This window comes from Drosophila ficusphila, unplaced genomic scaffold, assembly GCF_018152265.1.
Source record: "Drosophila ficusphila isolate 14025-0441.05 unplaced genomic scaffold, ASM1815226v1 contig_350, whole genome shotgun sequence".
In the NCBI taxonomy this organism is placed as follows: Eukaryota; Metazoa; Arthropoda; class Insecta; order Diptera; family Drosophilidae; genus Drosophila; species Drosophila ficusphila.
The window spans coordinates 107,988-134,969 of NW_025064260.1; the positions used below are offsets into that span (position 1 = coordinate 107,988).

General features: G+C 40.1%; 2 protein-coding genes across 2 annotated transcripts in view; one reads left to right on the top strand and one right to left on the bottom strand.

Annotated features, from left to right (window-relative positions):
- LOC108097843 overlaps positions 1 to 26,982 on the bottom strand; it is a 34,797-nt gene that overhangs the window by 3,992 nt on the left and 3,823 nt on the right. Inside the window, 10 exon segments of the mRNA XM_043207885.1 lie at positions 409 to 513; positions 3,765 to 4,073; positions 5,776 to 6,028; positions 6,109 to 6,318; positions 6,673 to 6,969; positions 7,286 to 7,674; positions 7,677 to 7,788; positions 8,041 to 8,220; positions 8,279 to 8,411; positions 11,685 to 11,834. Coding sequence (XP_043063820.1) covers positions 409 to 513; positions 3,765 to 4,073; positions 5,776 to 6,028; positions 6,109 to 6,318; positions 6,673 to 6,969; positions 7,286 to 7,674; positions 7,677 to 7,788; positions 8,041 to 8,220; positions 8,279 to 8,411; positions 11,685 to 11,834 — 2,138 coding nt within the window.
- On the top strand, positions 14,563 to 18,993 carry LOC108097841 (aldehyde dehydrogenase, mitochondrial). Its single transcript, XM_017200371.2, has 4 exons — positions 14,563 to 14,810; positions 16,710 to 16,858; positions 16,928 to 17,024; positions 17,567 to 18,993. Exons 1-4 carry the CDS (start codon positions 14,688 to 14,690, stop codon positions 18,758 to 18,760), a joined length of 1,563 nt encoding a protein of 520 aa, XP_017055860.1. The 5' UTR covers positions 14,563 to 14,687; the 3' UTR covers positions 18,761 to 18,993.

Here is a 26,982-nt window from a genome sequence, read left to right on the forward strand (position 1 = left end):
TAAAATGACTAGAAAATTGTTTGTTTTTTTTTCTGAGAATTTGTGCAAAGATCAGGATTAACTGTCAAAATGTGCATTTAAATACTACCCAAAATAGATTTAATAGTTGAAATGGTTAAAATAAACAAAATGAACTAAAAGATTAGTGAGTACTCCCCGCTTTTAAAGTACAGCGACTCGCAGGGGTGTCGCAACTTCCCGTGGAGGTCCTGACAAGGACCATTGTCCTGGCCGCACAATGGCTCTCAAACTATGTGTGTGGCTACAAGTGGGTTCAACTGCGTTGGCCTCACCTTTTCCGCCGCCCCCTTTGCCCGCCCCGCAATTATCTGTTCGCAAAACTTTCAGCTAACGCGTTCCAAAGGGGGAAAATCCCTCCGACTGGCGGAAAACCCGTCATCAACTCACCGAGGGGGCCGAGAAGTTTCGGCTGGAGCGGCAGCATGAAGTCGTGGCCAGTCGTCGCCGCCCGCGGCTGAAGGCTCTGCACCGCCGGCACACTCAAGTAGTCCGCTGCAAAGTCAGAGGAGCCGGCCGGAAAAGCCGGGGAAATGCGTTAGTGCCGTCGGAGCAAACAATGTTACGGTGGCCGAGCCAAGGCAAAAGTTTCCCCACCCCCCCCAAAAACAACCGAAAAGAAAACAAACACGAAGAGAAAAAAACCAAGGGGAATGAAAAACCCAAGAGGTTGTCGGGTTGCTTAACAAAACTTTAAAAAGGCACGCAACAAAAATTTCAACTACATAGCATAAAAAAGTTGGCGGCAGGACACAAAAGAAAAAAAGACAGCGAAAAGTTGCGAAATCATTTTTAATATTTCTATAGATAAGTGCAAGCATATATACAGCGTTATCATTTCTATCAACGGGCACTTGACGAGCTGACATGAACCAACTTTTAAGTTGCCATAACTTCAAGTGGGGGAAAATCTATTTGCAACAAACTTTAAACACACAAAGTTTAAAGGAGGCTTAGGCAAAGATCAGCTAAAGAAGTTAAAGTGATGATATTTAGAAAAAGGCTGCAGGAAATAAATACAATAAACAGAAAATAAAACAGAAAAGCGCATCAGTAATTTAATTTAAAGAGTCATTCAAATAAAGCTATAGCAAAATTACATCTTAATAAATTGCATTCACTTTAAATTTATTATTACATTCCAAGTAGTCTTCTCTTCTAGAAAACATTTTATTCAATAACAACATTCAGTTACAGCAATTGAAATTTCTCAATGGCTTTTCTCCACTTAACAAAACAATCTATCAAAGGACCGTCTTTTTTCGACAAACTTTTAAGTTTAAAAGACAGTCGCTGAGAAGTTGTTACCGCGAAAAGTGCTTTACTTTCGCAGTTTGTATTTGAGCTAGTGAAACAACTTTAAATATTAAAATTAATTTTCGCATATTCCCAAAGGACTTGGTGGTGTTGAGAACAAAATGAAATTACAGCGAGTGGATGCTGGTTGAGGAATGGGTTGGGATTTTTCCACAGATGCCCAGATGCCTTTAGGTGAGTGGGCAATCGACAGCCAGAGCTGGCCTTAATTGAAATTCCTGGCCGACGGTCTGCCTTTGGCACGAAGTCTTGGCCCACCGTGGCCATAAATTGTTCAAGCCCTTGTTGCTGTACTGTGCCAAAGTGTAAAAGTGTGTGCTCGGTAAATGACCACTACAACATCCCAGAAGTAACCCGCTAGCCACTTGGCCTGCTAATGATTTAGTTGCTATTTGTGTGCCCTCCAATTTGCATCCGAAAGCGAGGAGCAAAAGTATTTTCCCCTCGAGTTTCCACACCTTGGCATAATGCAAAGCAGCTTAGAAAGCCAAGTGGGGTGGTAAACAGGTTCCTGGCCAAATGTCACCGCTCCTGCATTTCCGGCGAACACAGAAATGTCATTTCCCCCGGTTTAGAACGTGCCAAAGTATGCAACACTTTTTCTAGCTGACTTTCTTCAAAAAAAATGGGGCCATTTGTGTTTTATAAGCAGCTTATACAAAAGTTTCGCTACGTGTGTACTGTTCTTAAAATAATAACAAAGCAAGCGCTTAATAATTACATTTCTACTTGACTGACACCATAAATAGAGTAAGCCATTAAAAGTCAGAGAACGGGGTCAAAACTTGAACCACTTTTCTAAATATTAAAAATAAAAAGATATTAATAAAAAGAAAAAGTGGTGGTAAAACAAATACAAAATCCTTGTCATATCTGAATTTCAGTCGCTGAACTTTTCCATGTACAACTACGTCTCAAAACTTTGAGCTCCTTTTTGAATTAGCATTTATGGCTCTTTTTTCTTTTAACACTTTCCCATGCAACCCCATTCCCCTCATCCTTAGCATACAACATCCGAGTAAGTTGAACTAAACAACTTTCAACTTTCGACTGAATTCTTTTTCTTCCCACTTTTCACAAGCTCACAAGTGGCTCAAGAAATTAATCGCCTTGAGAGCCGCAAACTGCCTTCCGTTTTCCCCATTTGAGTCCGGTCCTTACTTTTCCTGGACAAAAAAAAAAGAAAAGTCAAGATTTGAGCCTGCACACTTGAGCTTTTGTGGCTTTAATTAAAATGCACATCATGCAGAAATTTTCCTGACCAGGTTCCTCTCATTATTTTATTTTTTTTTTCGGCAGGTTTTTCTTTACGATATTTTTACACTTTTCATTCAATTTTATTTCACGTTTGTGAGTCGGGCTATTTTCCAGAGCTTTGCTGGACGGGCGAGCAAATGGAAAAAGTTTTTCAATTTGTTTGACGATAAATGAACTTTATTTCTATATGTGTTTGAGGGCTTAGGTGTGGGCCAGAGCATATAGAATGTGTGCGTCCGTGTGGCCTTTTGAAATATGACATAAAAAGGATTTTCGCCTAGCATAATAAAAATGTAATTAAAGTTAAATGCCGAAAATAAAAAGAAGTTGCAAAAAGCTTTTAATATGCAAATAAACATAAAAAAAGTTTGCCATTTTCTGCTTTGTGTTTGCTGCAAGCTCTTTTATTGACTGACTCTCGCAGTGACAAAGTTATAGCATTCGGCTGAAATTTATAGCATGCGATAAATTTTAACAGGCTTGGGGGAATGACTGCAAGGAACGGGAAAGAGTTTTTCGACCCGTAGGACTAATTGCTGCAAGCCCATAGGAAGGTCTTTTACACGCATTAAGAGAAAATCCTACACTGACAAAAAATTTAAGTGTTCTTTATTTTTTTTATAAGTGAAATAACAGAAAAAATTTAATAACAATGTGTTAAGATTTTCCTACTTAGATTTTAGTTACACAAAAAACTGACCTTATCAATTAACGTTGGCAAATAACTGAACCCTAGTAAAATGGAAAAAAACCTTACAGTTTTCGATTAAAAATAATCGCATCTTTAATATACATATTACCATTTTAAAACACAAAGTCTTTAATAAAGATTTCAGCACATAATTTCATTTAAGTTTAAAACATTAAAAGATGTCTTAAGAAGAAGAAGTTTTTCGTGTTTCTCGTAAAATACCTAAATGTTATTTAAATACTAAAAACAAAGTTCTAGTGCAATTTTCGTTCAGTGCTTTCACAGGCATCAAAATAAAGTTCCTGTAAATGGTTAGCAAACATTTGTACACGTGCAGCATGCCAAGACAAGACAGAGACAAAGAGCGACGAAGGGACTCAAAGAGAAAGGGGCGGTGAAAGGAGGAAGAAGAAAGTAGAAGGTGGAAGGTGAAGAGGGTGTGGGGGAAAGACGGATAGACACAAGACAAGACAACACTTACAACTGATGAAGGAGGGACCGGCGGGGGCGGCGGCGGCGGCTGTGGCAACGGCAGCCGAAGCAGCTGAGCCAGTGAGCGATGCCGCCGATGACGTCATCGCCGCCGTAGCGTGGGCATGGACATGGCCATGGGCGTGGCCGTGACTGTGGGCGGGCAGCGGGGGCGGCTGAAGCATAGGCACTTGGTAGGTCATTGCCGACATCGGCGTCGGATCTGCCATTATAGTCGTCGACATCGTTGGCGTCGTCGTCGTCGTCCTTTGCGCAGGATGCAGGCCAATGACATTGACGCCGTTCACGTTCACGGTGCCTGGGATTACCGACGACCGAACGGCGGACGGATGCATTTACATTCGGATACACATATACAACACACGCATTCGTTTACATTTCGTTACACCAACACACACAAAGTAACAATTACAAGTACAATAGACCAACATTAAGGAACAAAAGTAAAAGGAAATCAATTTAAGAACAATATGCAACACCAAATTGATGGGAATATAATCAATAATATATATTGAGGAAAAGACAGCGGGAAAGATTTTTAATTTTTAAAGGCTCCAAACAATAATTAAAACATTTAACAATTAAAGAGCGAATCGAATGGGTTAGCAAATATACAACAATTTGAGTAGCAATGTTTTTTTTAATAATAAAATAAAGATTAATACTCAATGGTGATTGATTTCTAAAATTAGTTATATACGTTAATAAATAGTAATTCAGAGAGTAAAAATTCCTAAAGTCAGCGTTAATAAACAGTAACTTAGAGAGTAAAAATTCCTAAAGTCAGCTTAAACTATAATAAACTACAAGTTTTAATCCACTGAAGAAATCTTTTAAGAGTACTCCGTTTATTTCCATTTCACCATTACTAGACAAATGTTTGATTATTAATTGTTGGCCCGAAGGCCGGCTCCTATAAGGACCATAAATAATCGGGATTATCTCGAGTCAACATTAATGGACTTAACAGCAGCGGGTAGGTTTACTGAGAGCTGGGGAAATATCCACAAGTTAAAATTGGGAGCATTAAGCAAACCCGAAGCGATTATAAATCGTCGTACGACATTAAATTTATAACCTCTGGTGAATCCGAAATTGCCCTGCAATTGCAGTTGCTGCAAGCAGAGGATAGTGGGAAATCTTGTCTTCGGTTGACTGCACATACTATATATATAGCACATGAAATATATATGCATCCACTTAAGTCCTTCGGCCCTCGGGGAGTGCAGCCTCATCAGCATCAGCATCCGAGCATCAGCATTCGCATGTGGTGAAGGTCCTGCCTTCAATGCTTTTGAATAATCAGTAAAATGGAAATTTACCACATGAAACTCCCCGTGGGAGCCGGTGGGCGGACATTCCCTTTCCGGCGGGGACGACGGCTCCCCGGGGAATACTAAATGCTAAATAACAGCTGACTCTCTCGCCCAGTGAAGGGTGCATAAATAATAAAATATTTAAACAAGAAATTGAATGAAATTAATTCGGCCCCAAGAGCGACGGGAAAAGCAAGAGCAGGAGCGAGCATATCTGTGTGAGTGAGACTATGTGTGTGTGTGTGTGTGTGTGGGTATCTGTGTAATGTATGCTGCAAGTGGCTGTGTATTGGTCTGTTGCCCTGAGACTGCTCTAAATATCTGCAGGCCAAAAAAGCAACAAAATATGAAAATTAAATTCAATACAATTTTCGAGTGACAGAAAGAGAGAAAAAGTGAAATAAGATCGAAGGATCCGATCTTTTTAAATACCCTCTACTCGAATTTTTATTATTTACCCGTTGTTAAAAAAATATTACGTGTACGCAATAAGTAGAATATCTAATTTAAGTTCATAAGAGTTCCCTCCTTTTTATATCCAAATTCTAAAAACAAAACTGTTGAAATTTAATTTTACAAATTCTTTGAATTTAAGACTCCTTTTACTTGTTTCGTGAATTATTTTCTGGCAGCTAAATGGCTTTTCGAGTACCGGGTATGCAATAAGTCAGCTGCAGAACTCACCGATTTTGGCACCGCCGAATGCATCCTTGAACATGGGCGTCCCGGCAGCGGGGTGGCCCACAGCATGGCCACCGAGTCCTGCCCCGCCCCCTCCCACAGGACCAACGCCACCGGCCAGTAATCCTGGTCCAGTGGCTGGCGTTTGTTTAATGGCATTCGTCCTCCCGCGATGCGGAGCAGTTGGCTCCCTCTTGCGACGCGGCTGCTCGACTGGCAGGACACGTCGTCGCTTCTTGGGCAACTTGGAGCGAGCCTGGGTAGAGTGAGAGTGGCGTAAGCCAGGTAAACAAACAACAACGGGGACAAACAGCTTCCGCGAAAGCCCAAACAAACCTGAGTGTGGGAGTAGAACATGGAGAAGTTGCTGACGATGACTGGCACTGGCAGGGCGATGGTCAGCACTCCGGCCAATGCACACAGCGCACCCACGAACATCCCCGGATAGGTCTTCGGAGCCACGTCCCCGTATCCCACGGTGGTCATGGTCACAATCGCCCACCACAGCCCCAAAGGGATGCTCTTGAACTGGTTGTCCGGATTGTCCTGCGAAAATAAATGGTTCGATTCTTTTATCAAATAGTTGTCCATTTAATTAGAGTCTGAAGAACATTACTTTATTCATTTTCCCAATTCAGGCGAATGAAATGTTCTTTAAAAATATATTTGTTTTTCCCAATTTATATTTAAAAATAATAAAATAATTTATTTTAATTTATGTTTCGCTTTAGCATAAACTCAACTGAAAGCACTTTTATTAGGGTTGTACTTAAGATGAATGTTTGTTTGCAATCCATATATTGTGCACAATAAAGTTCGATATGTTTTACCATTTTATTAATTTAAGACAAGCTTACCAACAAGTTTTAACTAATAAATTTTTGTTTAAAGACAACGCACCTGCAACTTTTCCGCATAGTAGGCCAAACTGGCGAAGAAGACAATGCCCAGGACGAGGAAGAAAACCAGCAGAGTCAGCTCCTTGGCAGAGGCCTTGAATGTGTGGATAAGGATTCTCAGCCCAGGCGAGTGACGGGTCAGCTTGAACAGCCGCATTATCCTCACGATGGAAAAGGCCTCCAGGAGACCCGTATATTCGCCCATGCGCTGCATCACGTCCGTATAGAAGCTCAAAGTGGCCGTAAAGTCAATGATGTTGACCGGCGACTTGATAAACTGCCACAGATTTGGTGAGACCTAAAAAATATTTTGAAATATTATTTCTTGCCTTTAAATATAAAATAAATTACTTTTACTTTCAAAGGGTTTATTGAAGTTATTACCAACACTTAAATATATATATATATATATATGAATATATACATAAGTAAGGGACTTTGTGTTGTCAAAGAAATAAATAAGCTCAATTTATGGTGGCTTCGACTTGACAACAATTAATTGAATGGCAACATATTAGATGCAAAAATAATTAAAAATAACTTTTGATAAAATATTTTATAGTATTTACATTTTTTTTTGTATTTAAATTCAACTTTAATTTGCGATTACTCACAATCAGTCTGATGAGCACCTCGATGAAGAACCAGACGTTGCACACCAGCTCCACGTAGAAGAAGGCCTCATGTGGCTGACCGTAGGTCTCGATCCAGCCGTGTTTCCGCCTCCCGTTGTGCCCGAGGATCTTCTGCTCGATGAACTCGTTCAGGATGCTGCCGTTGATATTCCGTTTCAGTCGCTGCCGCTGGCCGCCCTTAATCGTGGCAATGGGCGTGCCCTGGCCGGGGGCGGTGAAGTTGCCGCTGCTGTAGCTCGTGTAGTTCGTCACACGAAAGGTGGGTCCGATGCTGCCGCTCGGCGGCGTGATGCTGTGCTGATGGTATTGGTGTTGCTGCGGCGGTTCCCCCATCGGATCGTGGCCGTGGGGCGGACCCCCGCCCCCGAACCGTGGGCGTCGTCGGCGGCAGAGGGCAGGTCCACGCGGAAGCCGGGGTGGGTCTTCAGGCAGAATGATATCACAGAAACAAATATAAAGAAAACCGACATGCCAGCAACGATCTGTGAAAAGAAAGTAATGAAAGCAATAAAAGAACAAATTTGAATTAGAGAATATTTAAAGTACTTTGGTTTGATGCCAGTTAGATAATGATCAGAAAATGAAAAGAATTTAAATGTAATAAAACCTTATAAAATATTACTTCAAATTTAAAATGATTTGGTTAAATTTATTTAATGTAAATGTATTTAATTTTGAATTCAATTTTCTTTATTTTTAATGCATATTTTTTCAATTTAAGTATAATTACTTACCTTGGCACCCGTGGAGCTGGAGGGCTCATCGAACATGGCCCAGATCTTGGGTTTAAGACGCTGCCAGCAGTTAAGCTCGCCGTTGCTCAGTGCCTCCTCAAAGCCAAATAGTCGAGCTATCTGCTCCTCAGTGGGCTTCTCATTTTCAATATCTAGCTTATCTAATATGGCTAAGGTGTTCTATAAAGAAATTGCATTAATATTATAAGTAATTAGATTAAAATGGAGTGTAACTTACTTGCGTATCGCGATGTATGCTATAGGTTGACCAGCAGCATGGTTCTACCTGGTTAGAGTCGAGTCCCCAGAATTCCAGCTCCTCCTCGAAAAGCGGTCCACACACGTCAGTTGGGTAATGCAGTTTGCCAGTTCTACGGGAAAGCAAATTAATTATAATTAAATACGAAAACCTTCAGATTGTCAGCGCGGATTATGTGATGTTATCCATTTATTAATATTAAATTAATTAGCATTTTATACATAAATAATACAGCAAAAATAATATCCAGCAAAGTGGAACAATTTATTTAACATTTTCTGTTTTGATGTTTTTTGAGTCCCACTAAAAGATTCAGGCCAAGAGTTTTCCTCATAAATTAAAATGCCAATTTGCTTGGCCTTGTTCTCAAATTATTCAAACTCAAGATGACGACTGGCTTGCCCAGAATCTCATTAAGACTCCGAAATGATGGCATAAGTAACCTCTGACTAAATGCTCTTGCCATCAACGATTCCCCTTTTTCGGCTCTTTCAACCGGTCTAAACTAATTCATGGACTTGGCCAAGCATGCAGGGGGCTTAGACATCAGACCGAATAATTTTATGGCCGAAACGGCACGTCTGGATCTGTGGCAGCAAATTGCGCAACCGAAAGTCTGGCAACGAGAATTGGGGAAGGGGGAACGTGTATCACTTGCATATATGCATGTGGCGGTGGGTTGGGCCAATGTGCGGATGGATATGAATGCACCTGGTAAAAAAGCAGACATGGTCATTCCACACACCCACCTCTTGACCCCCATTCTCCGGCACTTGGCATATTCATAATGCTGCCTTCTCTTGGCCATTGTTCCATTCTCTTGGCCAACAACAAATTGTGATGGTTGCGTTTCCATGTGTGTGAGTGTGTGTGTGCTCAAATTGCAGTAAATGGCTGCGAGGGAGTTCCAAAAAAGCAAAGGGATAAGGGGGTAAAGGGGGTGGTGGTGGATCGTCCTTGTCCACAGTTGTTGGCCAACTTGTAATGCCATATCAGCTGGCGGACAGTCGCCGAGTGCGGAGTATGTCCTTGCAGGGTTTTATTTTTGGATGATATCTTCACTCCCCACCCTTTTTGCAAACCCTCCACACACACACACCCCACACACACACACATTCGTGCAAGTGTGGTATTGTGTGCGCGCCACGTGTGCACATCCTGAATGTCCTTTTTTTATGCCGGCTGCAGCAACATATTTGGCGCAACTTTTTCATTCTTGTGTGCTGTCCAAGCCTTTGTGATGGTTAAAAATCATTCCGTACCCAGAATTCCTTGAAAAAAATATTTAAAAAACGAATGCATAAAGGGAAATGTCGCAGTGCTTTTCCCTTGTTTGGGGAGCTGCAAATTGCCCCTTTTATTTCGCGATCCTGATCCTGATTACTGACTAAAGCTGCCGCAACAGACTTTGACATTTTGACGTGACTGCCTGAAATTTGAGCGGTCATTTATAACGGACCAACCATTGAAAATACTCTTCAAAGGGCCTTAAGAAACTTTCTGAACAGAAAAAATAAAAATGTTGCCATATATGTCTTCATTGAAATTAAACAACTTAAAAAGGTTTTATTTTTTCAACTCCCAATTTAAAGGCAAGAAAAGGCTGTCTTTCATTGCATTTTTTTAATATATCCTAGATTATAAAGTATTTCTTGTTCGTTACCAATTATTTCATGACACTTCCACATTTTTTTAAACTTTTAAAGTGCGCTGCAGTTATTGTCATGCCTTTTCGATATAACTCTCAACGCACCGGGATCGTTAATTGGTTTTCTCCATAAAACCCGCAATTCAGGCAATTTTTTATGCCGATTCCCCACCACTTAAACAGTTTTCGAGTTCTGAATATACGTTTCGGTGAAATCACTTCCATTCCCTCTTAATCCTCCACCTCTGTATTTCTTCTGCGTTTTTTTTTCCTTCATCAGGTGTGCATAACAAATATTACGCATACGCAGCGTGCAACCGATGCAATCAATATTTATAGCTGACCTCAACAAGCAGGTGAGCCGATCAGACTCATAAGAAGTCTCCGCGTTTAAATGTGCATAAGCAATTATATCGATTGGCTCTCATACACTCGGTTTCAGTTATTTGCATTAAAAACATGGGAGCGATAAAATGGGATATTAAACTGACTTTAAATAAGTTATTCATTAAGTGGTAAAAAAATAATGAGGAGTGGTAAGCTTTACAAAGGTAAAGAAATAATCTTAACAACAGATATTTGCTTTAACATTATTTACAAGCTTTAAAAACCACGCCATTAAACTACGAATTCTGCTTACACAATGCATTCTTATAATTATAAAAAATATCTTAATCGAAAATCTTTGCATTTCCCCACCAGTTGCATAAATTCCAATCTTTAAATAATCGATAAACAACAATCCCAACATTTTGCTTTGTGTTTTACTGCATTTTTGCATTCTCTGCAGCTTATCTGTATGAAATCTTTTGCCACAAATTGTCTGAAGCATTTGGTGCGTACATAATTTGATTATATATGCCCCAAGGAGAGTGGGTTACCGAGAGACCCCTAGTTTGTGCCACACCTCCTGAGGGGACTCGGTTTCAATTCCAATCAACGCGGCATGTTGCAGCATTTTTTTCTGCCATTCCTGCCCCTCTTTGACACCATTTTTCTGGCCTGTGGTGCCTGGTTAATTGAGTTGGAAAACTGTTTGGCCAAAGCCCCTGGAGCCATGGGTGTCCAGGAAAACAGGCTAACGGACGCCTCTGCCCAATCAATGAAGATGAACAACCAAGCGATGCTGACAGGCTTGTTTCATCCGAAAAACAACTCCATTTGCAGGTGCACCTTTAGGTGTGGATGTGGGAATAAGGATGAGATGAGATGAGAAGGGGTGTTGAGCAGAACAAACTTTCATTAATTTTAAACAACTTAAGTCATCGCAAACGGGGCAGACAACAGCTCACCTCGGCTCACGGCAAAGATAAATGAGCCCGCTAATGACCCCGAAAAACGTTGGATCAACTTTCGCAGCTCAAAAACTTTAGATTAATGGGCGAGGCAAGTTCGTTCTGCTCCTGGGGCAGCAATTAAAATATTAGTTTGTTTATTCATCGGGCAATCTATAACGAAAACTGACTTTTGATATCTTTTTCCCTGAGCTCCATTAATCAGGGCAATCATTGCCAAGGGAAGCACAAATTGAAATGCCAAAGGTGAAACTGAAGCTAAGTAGGGAAGATGGAATTTTTCAAGGAAAGTGTCTCCTCTTCCTCCACTTTCCACTTGCTTTCTGTACTTAATGTTGTAATTACCATGCTAAGTAATACTACCAGCTCACATTTACAGTCATTGCACGTCTAAACGGCTTTCAGGAGCGTAATTAGCCCGGCTTAGCACTTGGTAACTCACCTGTAATAGTTGAGGATTTGGGTGAAGACCCCGGGGTGGCGATCGAAGAAGTATTCATTGAGTACCGGATCGTAGTTGGCCAGGGCTTCGGTCAGTCGGGAGAGACGTGTTGCGGGGATTTTCTTGAGCGTCGCCTTGTAGGTTTCATATCTGCAATGGGAACGACCAAAGGATGGGCATAAATTATGGGAATTTGCATGTCAATTACTATGTACGCATTGCGCATACGCCATGTGTGCGCTGGTTAATAACTTAACAAATTACTACGGTCATAACTTGCCTTCCTGATCCGCCTGACCCTTCTGCGGTATTTCGCCATTATATCGAGCCATAAAACCCGAGTCACTGAAAAAGTGAGCGATAAAAAAAGGTGGAACACTCCGGAGGGAAAAAACGAGAGGAGATTCAAGCAAGTGTAAGCAAAACCGAGCCATAAGCCATTTGCATACATTTCGCTTTATTTTTTCCCATGGCTCTACGCGGCTCCTCCTTTTTCACCCTCTCCTTTTTTTTAGATTGTGTGCCAAAAGCATAAAGCATTAGGGCTCTGGGTTTTTTTGGTTCTGGCCAAAGTCCAAAGTGGGTCACGTAGACTTTGGTCTAGAATTTCCTTTGTTTGATTTGGCCTTTGACAGAGATCATTACCGCACAAAATTGATGGTTTTTCCATTCATTATGTTTGACAATATTTGCTGACCAAACAGAAATCAATTTAGGACATCCCCACGATTTGAATATGCAAATAGATTTGTTTTTTTAAGCTGTACAAACATTTTTTGTTCCCTACTACTACGAAATCAAAATCACCTCGGGATGTATTTGTTAATTATTACCATTTTCTCATTGCACCATTTGATTGCTATTCGGGGAAAACAAACAGAGCACGTGTTAATTATATTTCCAGCTTTGCTTCACCTGGACAACTCTACACACGAGTATCATGCCGCCACATACACAAACCAAACTTAATTTATGTAATCATCCATAAAATTACACGAGCGAAAGGAGCGACAACGGCACCCACCAGGCGTAATTAAATTCAATTGAAAGTAATTTCCAGCAAATTGTTGTAAATTTCATTTTCGCATTTATAACCCACACATTCCCGGCTCGCAACAGCATTCAATGGCGTTTAAGTGCGCTTCCTGGCAAAACGGAGCCGATTCGAGCCGAGCTGTCCACACGCGTTATATATTTTTTACGCCAAACTGTTTGCTTTCGGTTATTAAATATTTCATGCAGCTGAGGACAGCAACCGCAGCGACAGCAGAATCATCAATAACCGGGTCCGCCGTATAACAATGGCTATTAAAGTTTATTCGGGCTTTTCCACGATGGTAATTGGCCCGAAAGAAGAGCAGTGGACAGGAATCAAGTCCGGGAGTTGGACAAATGTTTACTCAGCCTCAAATTCAATGTATGCAATATTCGGATGGCATTGTATTGAATTAGTTTTCCCGCCTGCGATTGGTTTTCTTTTTTGTGCCATTTTGTTGACCAACAGTGCGTATGCGTAATTCACTTGACAGCTGTGCCGAGCTTTTATTTTACGAGCGAAATAAATTTCGAGAAATATTCTGACAAATTGGCCTAAATCGTATTTAATGAATTATGTTGAAATAAATTCCGTCCTCTTTTGGCCCATCAATCTCGTGCTTGTAATATGGCCGACAGCCGGAAAGTATGCTAAAACAATTTGTATTATGCGAGTGGTAAGAGAAGGGATGAAAAATGTTGAAGAGCCGGCAAAATGATTGAGTGGAGCGGCCAAACAAACATCAAAGTAACGATCAATTAAAACGCAAATGCTGAAATCAGACATTTCACTAATGCTTTTTGACTTCATTCAATAAAATTTACGCAAACAAGGGTAGGCATTTCTCATTACAATTTTATTAAAATGGTTAGAGCAATAAGATGAATTTGTGATTTATACTGTGGAATCTTTATATGGTTAAAAGCATTCTTAAGTGTTTTTGTATACTGCTTTATTGGTTTTCATTAAAGCTGATAAGCTTGCAGACGTTTTTGTTTTTCTCAATTTAAAATGAATTTCCACTTGTCACGAAATTCTAAGCAAATAATTTCGCATACTCACTACAAAATAGCAAGTCACTCTGAACGAAAAACATGAATTTCTAGAATGTTTTATTTTTATGTGAAATCGTATGATAATTTCTACCGGTTAGCTTGCCAAACTAATCTAGCCAAAGAGCCACAGTTCTCCTAAGATCTCCAATTTGATAAACAATATTTAAATAATTCCACTCACGCATACAAAACAAACGCCACATGCAAATGCAATTAATTGAAGTATTTTTAGTTTTATTAATCTCCTTTTTATTGTATTCTTTCTCTTTCTGGTTCTCCTGAGCCAAGAGATTGTTGGGTAGCTATCTTTAGTTCCATCTCACTCGGCCATTATCAGGAGCTATCGGTGTTGGCAAGTTAGCTACTCGACATTTTTATACATATACATATATAGATATAAAAACGTAATTTTTTTTCTTTTTGTGCAGATCGTACTGTAACTATAATAATATAATATAATATTCCTTTGGGAAAGAATAATTTAATATGCTGTATTTCAATAAATAATTTGCAAGAGCTTTTAAAAAATGGCAAAGAATAGGATCCGTATTAAGTATTCGTATCGGAAAGTGACCACAAAGTTACTAGCAGTATAGTACATTAAGATTTTGATTTTAAACAAGATATTTATTTTTGTTTTAAATAAACTAGTTTTAAGCTTGATGATAAAATGGGTCTAAAAGAGTAGCGAATTCAGCTATTTATGGCTTTGTTGTTTGGTGGGGCCTACATCTGTCATCACTGGCGGGGCTCTTGAAAATTCCTCCATAGCTTTCGCGAGCGGCAACGCGACAACATCGCCTCAGTTGCCCGCCGACTGCTGAGTAGCTAACAATTAACGACGTAGTTCTAGTTTTGCGTTCTCGACAGTCTCCCCTATTTTTTTTATCCGGAAAGTAAAACAAGATCAAAATGCTGCGCGTTTTGAAGACCGGTGCTCTGCTGCGAGCTCAAACCAAGAACTTCGCAGCTGCGGTGGCCAACTACTCCGCCCTTCCACAGCCACAGACCACGCCCGATGTCCTTTACACCGGGGTAAGTCTAAGTCCTATTTAAACTCCATATCTAAATCCAAATAAAAGTGAAAACAGTCATAAATTGTAGAAGTTATTATCGCAATCGCAATCGGAAGAATTAACTCGGCGGAAGAGAAAGAAAGCATTAAACGTGTTTTTTAGTTGACCTTGAGACGGGGAACTGCAGCTGTTATCGCTCGAAGCCCCTCCTCAAATGCCCTACATATGCGAAATCAAGTTTTTAGGATTTCCAGTTTAGGTTTCCTCATTTGTGTTAAACCGAAACAGGAAAAAAAAATTGGCAATTCATCGAAAAGCAAACCTCACGGCATTCAGATCACGTACACCAAATGTTTATCGGCAGCTGTAGGGGATTGCAGGGGATTAGGCTGCCTGAGCGAATCGAAAGACCGGCGACTAAAAAATAGATATCCAAAAGCGAAAAAAAAACAACAACAAAATCGCCGGCTGTAGTTGTTTTTGCCACACGCGTTCATTTTTGTTTTTGCTTCTGATTTTCGTTGTTTGCCATTCTCTTTGTTACGTCATAAAAACTAATTTGTTTGCCGCAAATTCTCTCTTTCTTTATTATTCTCTTCGCTTTGCGGTTTCTTCTTTTTGTCCGTAGGGAAATTTGCATAAGTTCAACGAATTTGCAATCACTATCTGTTATCTTTAGTGTCACCAATTAGAACGAGCGTTTGTTGGATTTAATTGAGAGAGGTTTGCGGTTTACAAGTGAGCCAAATGGCTTTTTTGTGGCCAGATGTGCCAAGAAATCCCAAATTGGAGCATTTGGTTGTGAGCCCAACGATGTGAAAATATTGTACACACAAGTTTCTGTGAGACAAAATGTTTAAAATTTAAATCGAAATAAATGCAATCAAGCCATAAATAAAATTAAAATAAAAGCTTTGACTTGCCCACATATGCATTTCCTCATATATGTAGAAATTGAATTATTAGCAAACTTAATAATTTGATGTTCGAGATTTCAGAAAATTGTAATTGGATAACTTCTAACCCGTTTATTATCTGTGTATTTAGTAAAGTTAAAAATTGAAGTTAATAAGGAAAACTCTCAATTGATCCGATTTAATCATCTGTATAATAAAACAATGAAAAATCATACAATTTAAAATTAATTTGCATTTAATATATTTCTTAAACTCCAAAACAGAACATATCTTAAATACTAATTTAAGCATCGTTTTTTTCCATCTTTATAACGCCCACGAATGCGACCAATCCAAAAATCAGCCATATTAATTTGAAAAATCACCCCACCTTCCCACCCGCTTAATAAACTTTCCTATCTGGTTCATTCATCTAATAGTATTTGTTGCCATTGGCAGTTTCCACTTCTTATCACTAGTAGCTCGATTATTTGTGTGGGTCTTTGCTGTGAACATAGATAACATGGCACACTTTATAAGGTCCGAGCTCCCCATCAACCAGTTGGATCGTCTAGCCAGACCCCCAAAAATTGAATACACGTGCCTTGGTCGCTATATTTATGTCTGGCGGAAAGTTTTATATTCGCAAGCATGTTGTGAAATACAAATGTAGATGTATGCAAAAAATAAAAAGTAGTCAAACATAAACATATAGAGAACCGACTTGGGATGACGTGAGGGGTTGAGAGCTCACTTCATTTCAATTCTAATCAGTTAGCCGGTAAACGTTTCAGATTACACGGGTTGGGGGATTGTCAGATACACATGCTAACCGAACAATCAGACGATTGCGATAGAGAAAAAAACACGAACATGAAGCTAATAATAACAAATAACAGCAGTCGAGGGCTTATCATATAAAGGTGCGGCCTGTTTGACACTCCAGCAAAACTGTGTAAAATTAAACAAATTCAATATGCGAGATTATGGAAATTATACTAATCGAAATCATTTTATTGCAGCTGTTTATCAACAATGAGTGGCACAAGAGCAAGTCGGGCAAAACTTTCGGCACCATAAACCCAACCACAGAGCAGACCATCGCCGAAATCCAGGCTGGAGATAAGGAAGATATCGATATTGCCGTGAAAGCTGCCCGCAGTGCGTTCAAGTGAGTGTGCAGTTCAGATTTCAATTAATATATTTTATTTACGACTTATATTTTATCTGTGACCCCCAGGTTGGGATCTCCATGGCGTCGTATGGATGCCTCCGAACGCGGTCGTCTGCTCTACCGCCTGGCTGATCTCATCGAGCGCGATCAGGTCTACCTGGCCGTAAGTATCAAGAGCTATTAAGTCAGACATCATATGACACGCAATTTACTTAGAGGGATATGCTAAATTTAGTTACAGCCCTTGCGTGCCGGTTCGGGCAGTAGACTTAAAGTGTTTTATCTGAGTCTCACGGATTTAACTTTTCTAATCAATTCTCTTTTACGTTTCTTATTGTTTTTATAAAAATTATAGTAAATATCGAAGTTTACGTAATAGTTAAAAAAGTATCTAGCCAATATAACATATATTTTCACTAACATAGTATTTCTAAAAGATTTTATTTTAGTTCTTGTTTATTAATTATCGAATCTACACTCACCTTTAACTTTCCCATTTATTGAATTTGCAAGTAAATTTACAGAAATAAGATTCACTTTGAGTAGAAAACCAAACAGTTGATTAACCTTTAAACTTTTTCAATTGATAAATATTTGCTTCAATCGCTTTCAGTATCACTTTAAGAAACAATTCCCAAAAAAATCTATATATTTAAAACGATTTCGTATTTTTTATATTTAATTAACCCCGCTCATTTCTTGCAGAGTTTGGAGACCCTGGACAATGGCAAACCCTACAGCATGTCCTACAACGTGGACCTGCCGACTGCCATCAAGAACCTGCGCTACTTCGCCGGATGGGCTGACAAGACCCACGGCAAGACCATTCCCATGGACGGGGACTTCTTCACCTACACCCGCCACGAACCCGTGGGTGTTTGCGGTCAGATCATCCCCTGGAACTTCCCCATCCTGATGATGGCCTGGAAACTGGGTCCCGCTCTGGCCACCGGCAACACCATTGTGCTGAAGCCCGCGGAGCAGACCAGTTTGACTGCTCTGTACATCGCTCAGCTGGTAAAGGAGGCTGGCTTCCCAGAAGGTGTGGTCAATGTGGTGCCCGGATTTGGAGGAGCTGGGGCTGCTTTGGCCAACCACAGTGATGTGGACAAGGTGGCCTTCACTGGATCCACCGATGTGGGCAAGCTTATCCAACTGGCTTCCGGCAACACGAACCTCAAGCGAGTCACCCTGGAGTTGGGTGGCAAGTCGCCCAACATTATTTTGGCTGACTCCGATCTGGATTACGCCGTGGAGACGGCTCACTTTGGTCTCTTCTTCAACATGGGTCAGTGCTGCTGTGCGGGTTCTCGCACCTTTGTGGAGGACAAGATCTACGATGAGTTCGTGGAGCGCAGTGCCGAGCGTGCCAAGAAGCGCACCGTGGGCAATCCCTTCGATTTGAACACCGAGCAGGGACCCCAGGTGAACCAGGAGCAGATGGAGAAGATCCTTGGTCTTATTCAAACCGGCCAGAAGCAGGGCGCCAAGTTGGTCGCCGGTGGCAGTCGTCCTGAGGGTCTTCCCGGTTACTTTGTCCAGCCAACGGTGTTTGCCAATGTTGAGGATAACATGACCATTGCCAAGGAGGAAATCTTCGGACCCGTCCAGCAGCTTATCCGCTTCAAGAAACTGGATGAGGTCATCGAGCGGGCCAACAACTCGGATTACGGATTGGCCGCCGCCGTTTTCACCAAGGATCTGGACAAGGCCAACTACATTGTGGGTGGTCTGCGTGCCGGAACCGTTTGGGTTAACACCTACAACGCTCTGGCTGCCCAGGCTCCATTCGGTGGCTACAAGATGTCCGGACATGGACGCGAAAACGGCGAGTACGCCCTGTCCAACTACACGGAGGTCAAGAGCGTCATCGTTAAGGTTCCCGCGAAGAACTCCTAAGAAGGAGCTCCTATTTCCTCCAAGAGGGAAACTAAAAATGATTAGCCGCGTTTAGAAACCCTAAACTTGGGCGATAATCTACCGCTTTACATCTACGATCTACATCTCTATATGCACATAAGTATAGATACGTCTGTTGGATATCCCTGTCTACAGCCAGTTTCTGTATTCTTTCCATTCGGTTAACTCAGTTTAAGTGTACATCTCCATTTTGAAATAAAGCTTTTGAGAAATTTGTAGTTTTTAAATAAAAGGCTTGGATATTGGCATTTATTAATTCTGAACTAAATCAATTTAAATTATGAAATCTGACAAACTCAGTGCAGCCTTAACAAAAGGCAAAGAATTTCCGAAATCTTGGATGGCAAATTAATAGTTTTTTCCCTCATTCCTCAGCTCATATTCCTTTGTGTACTTTTGTGTTTTATGGGTGATCCAAATGTTTGCCGATAGATTCTTGGCTTTGTTTATGGCGCACTCTGAACTGAATGTCATTATTTTGCTTATCCCACAACACCAAGATAAAGCAAACAAACGCCGAGATACTTCCTCACAGCTTACACTGCACGAAACATTGATTGGCTTATCATAGAGCCGAAAGCGAACGGAAAAAGTGAGCAGCCAGGAAACGGAGCTCGGCAAACTAGCTTTCCCATCTACTGGAAATAAGCTTACATTTATTTGCATTTATTGGCATTTTCCATCGTTTGGTTTTAGCTCGTGTGCTTGTATGTGTGTGTCTGCATAGCAAAAGGACTTAGTCACACATCCAGGACACACTGGCACTCAAATACAAACACAGCAGGTCGTCTTTCATCCGACATCAGGACAAAAAGAGGAAAGTTGTCCATTAGATTGGACAGCAGCTGAGCGTGTCAAGTGCTTTGCGGTTAGTGGAGGACTTTTTCTCTTATTTTTCACTTTGTTGTTTTCGAAATTGAATAAGCGCATTTGTATGCAATTTATTTAAAATTTGTATTTCAATTTTCACGATGACCAAAGGCCAAAGTGCAAATGGCTATTTGTTTTATTTACCGGCTGACATCCCAGATGGCACTTACCTAGATGGAAAAGTGCTGACATTTGAATATTTAAATCTCATTTTCGCACCGAATTTTGCGAGTCTAATTTATAAATTCTACGACCCTTGTATTATTTATTAGTAGGTATAATTATTTTACTACAGCTTGTATATTTTATAATTTGCATGCGTGGCACACCAATTCAATTTTTGGGCATTTTATTCATAAACCTAGGTATATAAATCGAGTCGCAACTGAACTATGAAACTATATTAATCTTGATCGAGCTTTAATATTTTATACCAGTTTGAATATACCATGAAGTGCTACCTTGTACGAAACTAAAATTTTACTTTTGTATGCCATTTTCAGTCGAACAAAAATAACTAAGTCAACCATGGCGTATACGCAATTATTTTATATCACCTCCTATATTCAGCATTTCGGCGTTGTTTTTTGATGCCGGTTATTTGAAATTGATTTTCGCTTCATGGCAACCATTCATACACATTCAAGCCCGGACAAAAAAATGAAAATTACATGCGAACAAAAAGCAGAACGCAGAGAGTCTGAAAAAAACTGTTAAAATTGCAAATGATCCATGGGCAATTTTAATACCCCAAATGGCAGGTGGCCAAGTCGAAAACAGGCGACTAACAGGACCTCAGTTAGTGGGGGGATAAAGGAGGTGGTGGAGGGAATGAAGGGGGATTGGGGAGGGGATAAAATGGAGAAAGAAATGATGATTGCCAAAAGCGCAGCCGTGCGCATTGAGGCGCGTGCACAGGTGCGCTCGAGCGTTGTAGTTCTTAGTTCAGGCTCGGCTGTTCCGAAGCATAATTGAAAATCATTTTTCACCGGACTTAATGCTCAGCCAGAAATTTTATAAACTGCCAGCCATACTTTAATTATCCGGCAACGCCAAAACTATAACTCAGAATTTGCTGCCCACCAAAAAAAAGGCAGAGGAGAGCCCAAAATAGCAAGTATCCGCCACGTTGGCCAATTTGCAGTCACTTTTTCAAGCCAGGCAATTCAACTTTATCGCAGTGTCTACACTCGATTACATTGTTATGTCCAAAGGTTGCCAAAAAAAAAAAAAAAAGGAACGAAGAGGCGGCAAAATCAAAAGAAAATGTAACTACTCCCATTGGGAAAACGAAGAGATGCCAGCACTTTGATCATTAGCCGGAAAATGGCCATGGACACGGTGCAGATAAGCCAACACAGCAAATAAAGAAAAAGTTTAAGGCAACAAAAGGAGGGGAATTACAATTAGGGGAAGGGCAAACAAAAGGCTTAACAATGGATTAGCAGTGTAACCCAGATCAAAATTTCAAATTTCTAATGGCAGATAAAGCAACCTAAATTCCCTCAGCCCGAAATTATGCAACGATGATTTCGCCATAAGTGCGTTGAAAAACCGCTAGGGGAAACGCTGGGGAAAACGCAAGTACCCATAAGTGAAAAATCAAATTGGGTTCAACACACTCACGCAACTGCAGCGCACTTAACCCAATAAAGTGCCTACGATCCAGTTTCAGAGCAGATGTGTCAGCATATAGTCCCCGTCCCCCTCCCTTCCCTCCTCCCCCTCCACTCCTCCCTTTAGTCCTGCGATTTCCGTTCGTCGTTGGCCTATTACCTCCGTTAAGCAGGCTAAATGCTTTCACATACACATCCTCGTTTTATGGCCGTAATGCGATTTAAGCACAGTGGGAAAAGAGGAAAACCGCGCATAAAAATCCGATTTGGAAGGAAGAATGACTCGTGGGAATAGAGTCAAGTCAAAAGTGGATTTTGATTGTTAAAATTTCAAAGTATCAAAAATTGTAAGCATATAACAGAGTCTTTTTCACAAGATGTATTTGTTTAATGATAATGATAATGATAACCATTGAAACAAAATAAATCTTACCTAAACCCAAATCATTTTCTAGAATTTCTCTGGATATCTGATAGCAAATATATTGGATTTTAAACTCAAATGCAAAGGACTAACTATGCAATATTTATTTTCAATTCAGGACAACAAAGCCCAATGGATAGTCCAAAATAACTTTCAAACGTCTGTGTCAGTATCGATTACTTTATTTTAAGCTCTTTAATTGAGCTCAACCGCTGGCCAAATCAAGCCAGTGATTAAAAATGCAACATAACCCGCATTTGTTGGATTTGGTCGCCGCAGATGCCATCGATTTTCACGCCATCAACGCCAACAGCCTGAAAATGCGCAAAAATGCTGTTGCAGTCAATAAGGTGGAACTTGGCAGTCCTGCAACAACCTGCAACAACATTCTGTTGCAACAACAGCGGGAACGGTGGCAAAAAGTGCAGCAACAAAAGTGAAAACGATGATGGCTTTGATGCCACTTCAAATGGAAACGTTCCCATACATCATCCGCCCGCTCGACAGCGTTCTCGTCTGCTTCTTAGAACTCGCCGACTGTTGCGGGCCCTTTGTTGTTTGCCGAATGCAATGGCATTTCCGTGTCCGCCCCTCGGCCACGCCCCCAGTTACACATGTCGCACACGAAAGCGGCAACATCGGTCCACCCTGTAAATCAAAATCGAGGGGTGTTTCTCCAATTTCACGGTAACAAGAAGCAATGGGAAATTCTTTTCCTGTATTTAAAAAATTTAAATTGTTATATAAAGTTTTCTTGCCTGTGTGTATACCAAATGTATTTCGAGAAGATATTTTTTTTTAATTTTAATTTAATGATATAGTATAATAAGTAAAATAGACAATCGATTTTACCATCTTATCCATTTCAATGTAAACCCAAGTATTATTTTTTAACTAGATATATTATTATTATATATCCAATTACTTATTAATGTTTAGGAATAAATGTATAAGCATTTAGAAGACTTGTCATCCAATAAACACAAATACAATATATAAGCAAAAAAACATATTTCGTTGATCAAATATTTAAACTTTAAACAACAACTTGGGGTTTAAAAGCCACAAAACTTGAACATTTTATATTTTTATAATATTTAACAATTTATATGTTTTATTATGTAAAAGGTGTACCTTATTAACAGGTATCTGATTGTCGGAAAACAGGACAAATGCCTTCTGGCCTGTTCGCTTTTCCCGCGGCCCCGTCACCAATTTTTTCTGGGGCGCTAGTCCGGAAATGTGCATAAAGTGGAAGTGTATTGCGCATTGGCGTGAGAAGAGCCATTGATGGGATGATGGGTCTCCCGCCTCCAAATACGTACGCCCCATCTGGGCCACCTCCACTGGAAGCGTTTCGGGGATGCCGGAGGCGCCACAAAAGCCAGACACAGACGCTGGCGAGGTTGATGAGTTGCCAGGCATTGCATCGCATCGCCATCGCTCTTGGCTATTAACTTGCTCAAATATTTGCTCAGGCAGCCGCGATGCACTAGACGCTAAAAACGGCAAACATGGCCAACACAAGGCAAACAACGCTCGGGCTTTTAAAGGAGGCAAAAATGAGCGATAACGTGGAAGAAAAATGTCGCTTTGTTGGAACAGTAAGCCAACAGCAAACTATGCAGCTTCAAAGGAATTACACTTTTTTGTTGCAAATTACAAGCAGAAACCACTTAGAATCCACAAAAGTGTATATAGGTAACGTTAAAGCTTGACTAAAATTCTGTTTTACTTTACAACTTATTTAGCAAATGTGGAAAACAGGACCAAACTCTTATATAGACATAAAAACGTTTTATGACGTAAATGCCTTTTAAGTTTTGCATGAGCGTAAATATTCTAAAATGTTTCCAAATTATATAGTACATTTTATTCTTCTCAGCTTAATGCTATGCTATTTTAAAGAAAAATTTAGTAGTTCGCAGACACCAAGTGTCATAACATAATTCCCCATTTTATCTTCATTCTGTTGTCATATCTCGTTTAATCACAGTAACAAAACGCCATTAAAATGTCTTACTTTCCTCCGTCTAATAAAATGCGTAGAAATATTTCTGAAAAGCTTAAAGAGGCTTTTACTCACAATTGAAGATAAAGCAACACCCTAGCGTTCTTTATGAGGGACTGCCGACGAAACAAACTTAGCCATAACTTCTAATGCCCCCCATGACCTAGGCGAAATTACATTGAAATATATGAAGACTTGCTCCTTTGGCAACCGAGTCCCCGTCCCCAGAAAGGACCTTTGTGCGCTGATTCTAAAACCCTTTTTAATTAACTCGCACAAACTTGCGAACAAAACGCGTTCGCGAGTCACAAAGTAACACAGGCGTCCTGAGCCAAAACGCGTTTGCCGAGCCATTTTTATTTGGCGTTACCAGAGGCAGAAAAAGACCTGGCCCAAAACAGATATTCCCCCCTCCACCCCCTCTGCCGTCCCTCTACCATTTTGCCAAGTATTTCTGAGTTTGTTTTTCCTGTCCCCCCCCCAGATCCCCCCGGCATCCACATCCTTATCCTCAGACCCTCAGCTTTACAAATTGTATTTCAACGGTTTCGCGCTTCATTAAAATTGCTGTTAAAATAACACACGCACACGCGGCGGGGAAAGGAAGCGGAAGCCCTTGCACAAGGACGCATAGAAATAGCTAGAGATACTCGCATGTTTTCACGGAGAAAAAAATGTTGATAATTTCAATTTTGAGTTTTCATACCAACAAACTTTTTAGGTTACTCAGAAATGCCACAAAGTTGTTAAAACTCCTAACAAAACAATGTTCTTTTCACAATGAGTATTTTAAAATTCATACATTTTATTGGAAATAAATTACGATTTTCAAATGAAACTTAAATAAACAAAATCTTTTTATAACTTTTGGTAATTGAAAAGAGAATAATATTTTTTACTTATAAAATATTCATGTTCAAAGTCTATTATTTGTGCCTGTGTAGCATTGTGTGTTTGCAAGCGTGAGCCAACTGACAAGGCTTACAATATGATTTTGTGGTTCTGTTCCCTTTTTTTTTTTGAGCTTGCTCTGCTCAGAGTTAAAAAATTGTTCGCCGCATATAAACACACCATTCAACGCACTCGAGAACACGCACACACAAATTCACGAGCAGAAAAGTTAACCCATGAGTTGAGAAGGTTTCTTTTTCTTTGTTAGTTGTTGAATTGAGGCACTGAATTCAGTCATATGCAGCTAGTTTATAGAGTTTTTTAAACTAAAAGCAAACATATACCACAACTTTCAGAACTTTGAGATGACTGGATCTCTCAAATGAAAGTTGGACAAATTAAATGGGAGCAGTTGGTTTGCGTTTTAAATTATACGTCAAAAGCTTAACTAAAGAATAAAGTTTTAGTTTATGTTTTGATGGAAATTACAGTGAATTAAATCTTTTCAATTGATCATTATAAATTAAATTAAAATCGAATATTAATTCATTTATTCAAAAATGAGTATTGGGCACACAAACTTGTCCTTTATTCATGAAGTCAATTCTAACTTAAGGATTTAAAATTGTTTTGCTTGTTTTTATTTGTACAAGACTTAAGTCTTTATGACCCACAATGAGGGAAACTTCTTTTAATGCGCCTGGGCCTCGAAAAATAGCCGCCAGCTAAAGTGTCACTAAATCTCACACCTCGACACCCAAAAGGGTTAAAGAGGGGCCAATTTTTTTTCGCGGCTTTTATTTTTTCAGCCCATAGCCGGTATTCGTTTTCGTTTCATTTTCAGTGTTTATTTATTTTACGGCCCTTTTTTTCTGCTGAAGTTTCTAAAAAAAAAGGAACAACAAAAAAAAACAAAAAAAACCAAAAATGTTTTCCAATTTTGTGGCCCCGGCAGACAGAAGAGACCTCGATGAACGCCTGACTGAGTGACAACAACAGTTCGGAGGGGGGACAGGATAGGGGTTAAAGGGGGTGGGAGATGATTGGGCGGAAGGCGGAAATTCGGGTCTGGCCGAAGTATATTAAAAGCCAAAAAGTTAATGAAGCGTTAGGCGCTGCAGACGAAGCCGCAATAAAGCGGTCCAAACATAAAACAGCAAAAGAGCAGGAAATTTATTTATTACTTTGCTATTTCCGCCCAGCCACGTCCCTTAACTTGGCTATTTAAACAAAAACAAAACACAGAACACAGAAGCATTTCAAGTCGCTACTTCAACATTTTTTTGTTTTCTTCATTCTCCTTCTGTCAGAAAACGCGTAGCTGTTGGTTTTAAATTGTTGTTCTCCTTGTTGGCTGTGGTTTTGTCAGCTTTTCCCGCTTTCCTCGCTGGCGGGTCCTTTGTCTTTCTGTGTGAGTGTAGGTGCGAGTGTGTGTGTGAGGCGGGAGGACTTGCTTTGGGGCATTGTCTTTGGCACTTGCCTCTAAGCGGCTACTTGAGCAGCGAAACCGGCACGAGCATTTGCATTTACTTCTGCTTTCACTTATTCTTTTCGAACTTTTTTTCATTCTTCTTTGGGTGTTGGCTTTCTTTTTTCTTGTGCTGCAGCAAATGCCGCAGAATGCTTGTCAGTAATTTGTCATTCTCCACGGCGTCCTCCCATTTATTTGTTCCGCTTTGCAAAAGAAGAATAATGGATGGCGTAGAATTCAATGGCAATTAAAGGCAGTTCAGACAAGAAAATGTCTGAGTTTATTTGCCAATTATATGAAATAATTGCTCATAAATATAGCGTGACCTTTATCTGCATTTATGCTTTCAAACACAATGGAGTAAAAAAATGATTTAGCTTGCAGATAAAATTAAGTTTTTTTTATTACTTAATAATCAACTTTTTATTTTTTTATAATTACTTAAATAATACAAAAAAAAAAGCTAGCAAAATAAATGTATTCTTACATATTATGTTGGTCTTAAGTGCATATAGATTTAATTATATTATTGTAACAAAAGTCCATAGCCAAACAGCTTTAATGAACGGTATAATCAAATTAAAGATTTAAAGATACAATTGAATAGAAGGGAATCAGCATTCATCTCCTATTATGACGAGAAGAGCAGAGCTCGTGATTGTTGATGTCGCAGCTCGCCTTATTTATTGACTGTTAAACTTTTCATTAGCCATTTCGTTTAATTCGCACACAATGGCGTGAGATTGAAGAGGGCACCGCGGGCAGAGAGAGCAGAGAAAGCGGAGAAAGGAGGGGAAAGTCCCAACAATGGCGAGGAGAAAATGGCAGCGGAAATACGCAGCATCACAAACAAACAACCAGCGGCACTAAGTATAATGTATTTGTGTTGAAAGGCAACCACAGTGGCAGCTTTATTGC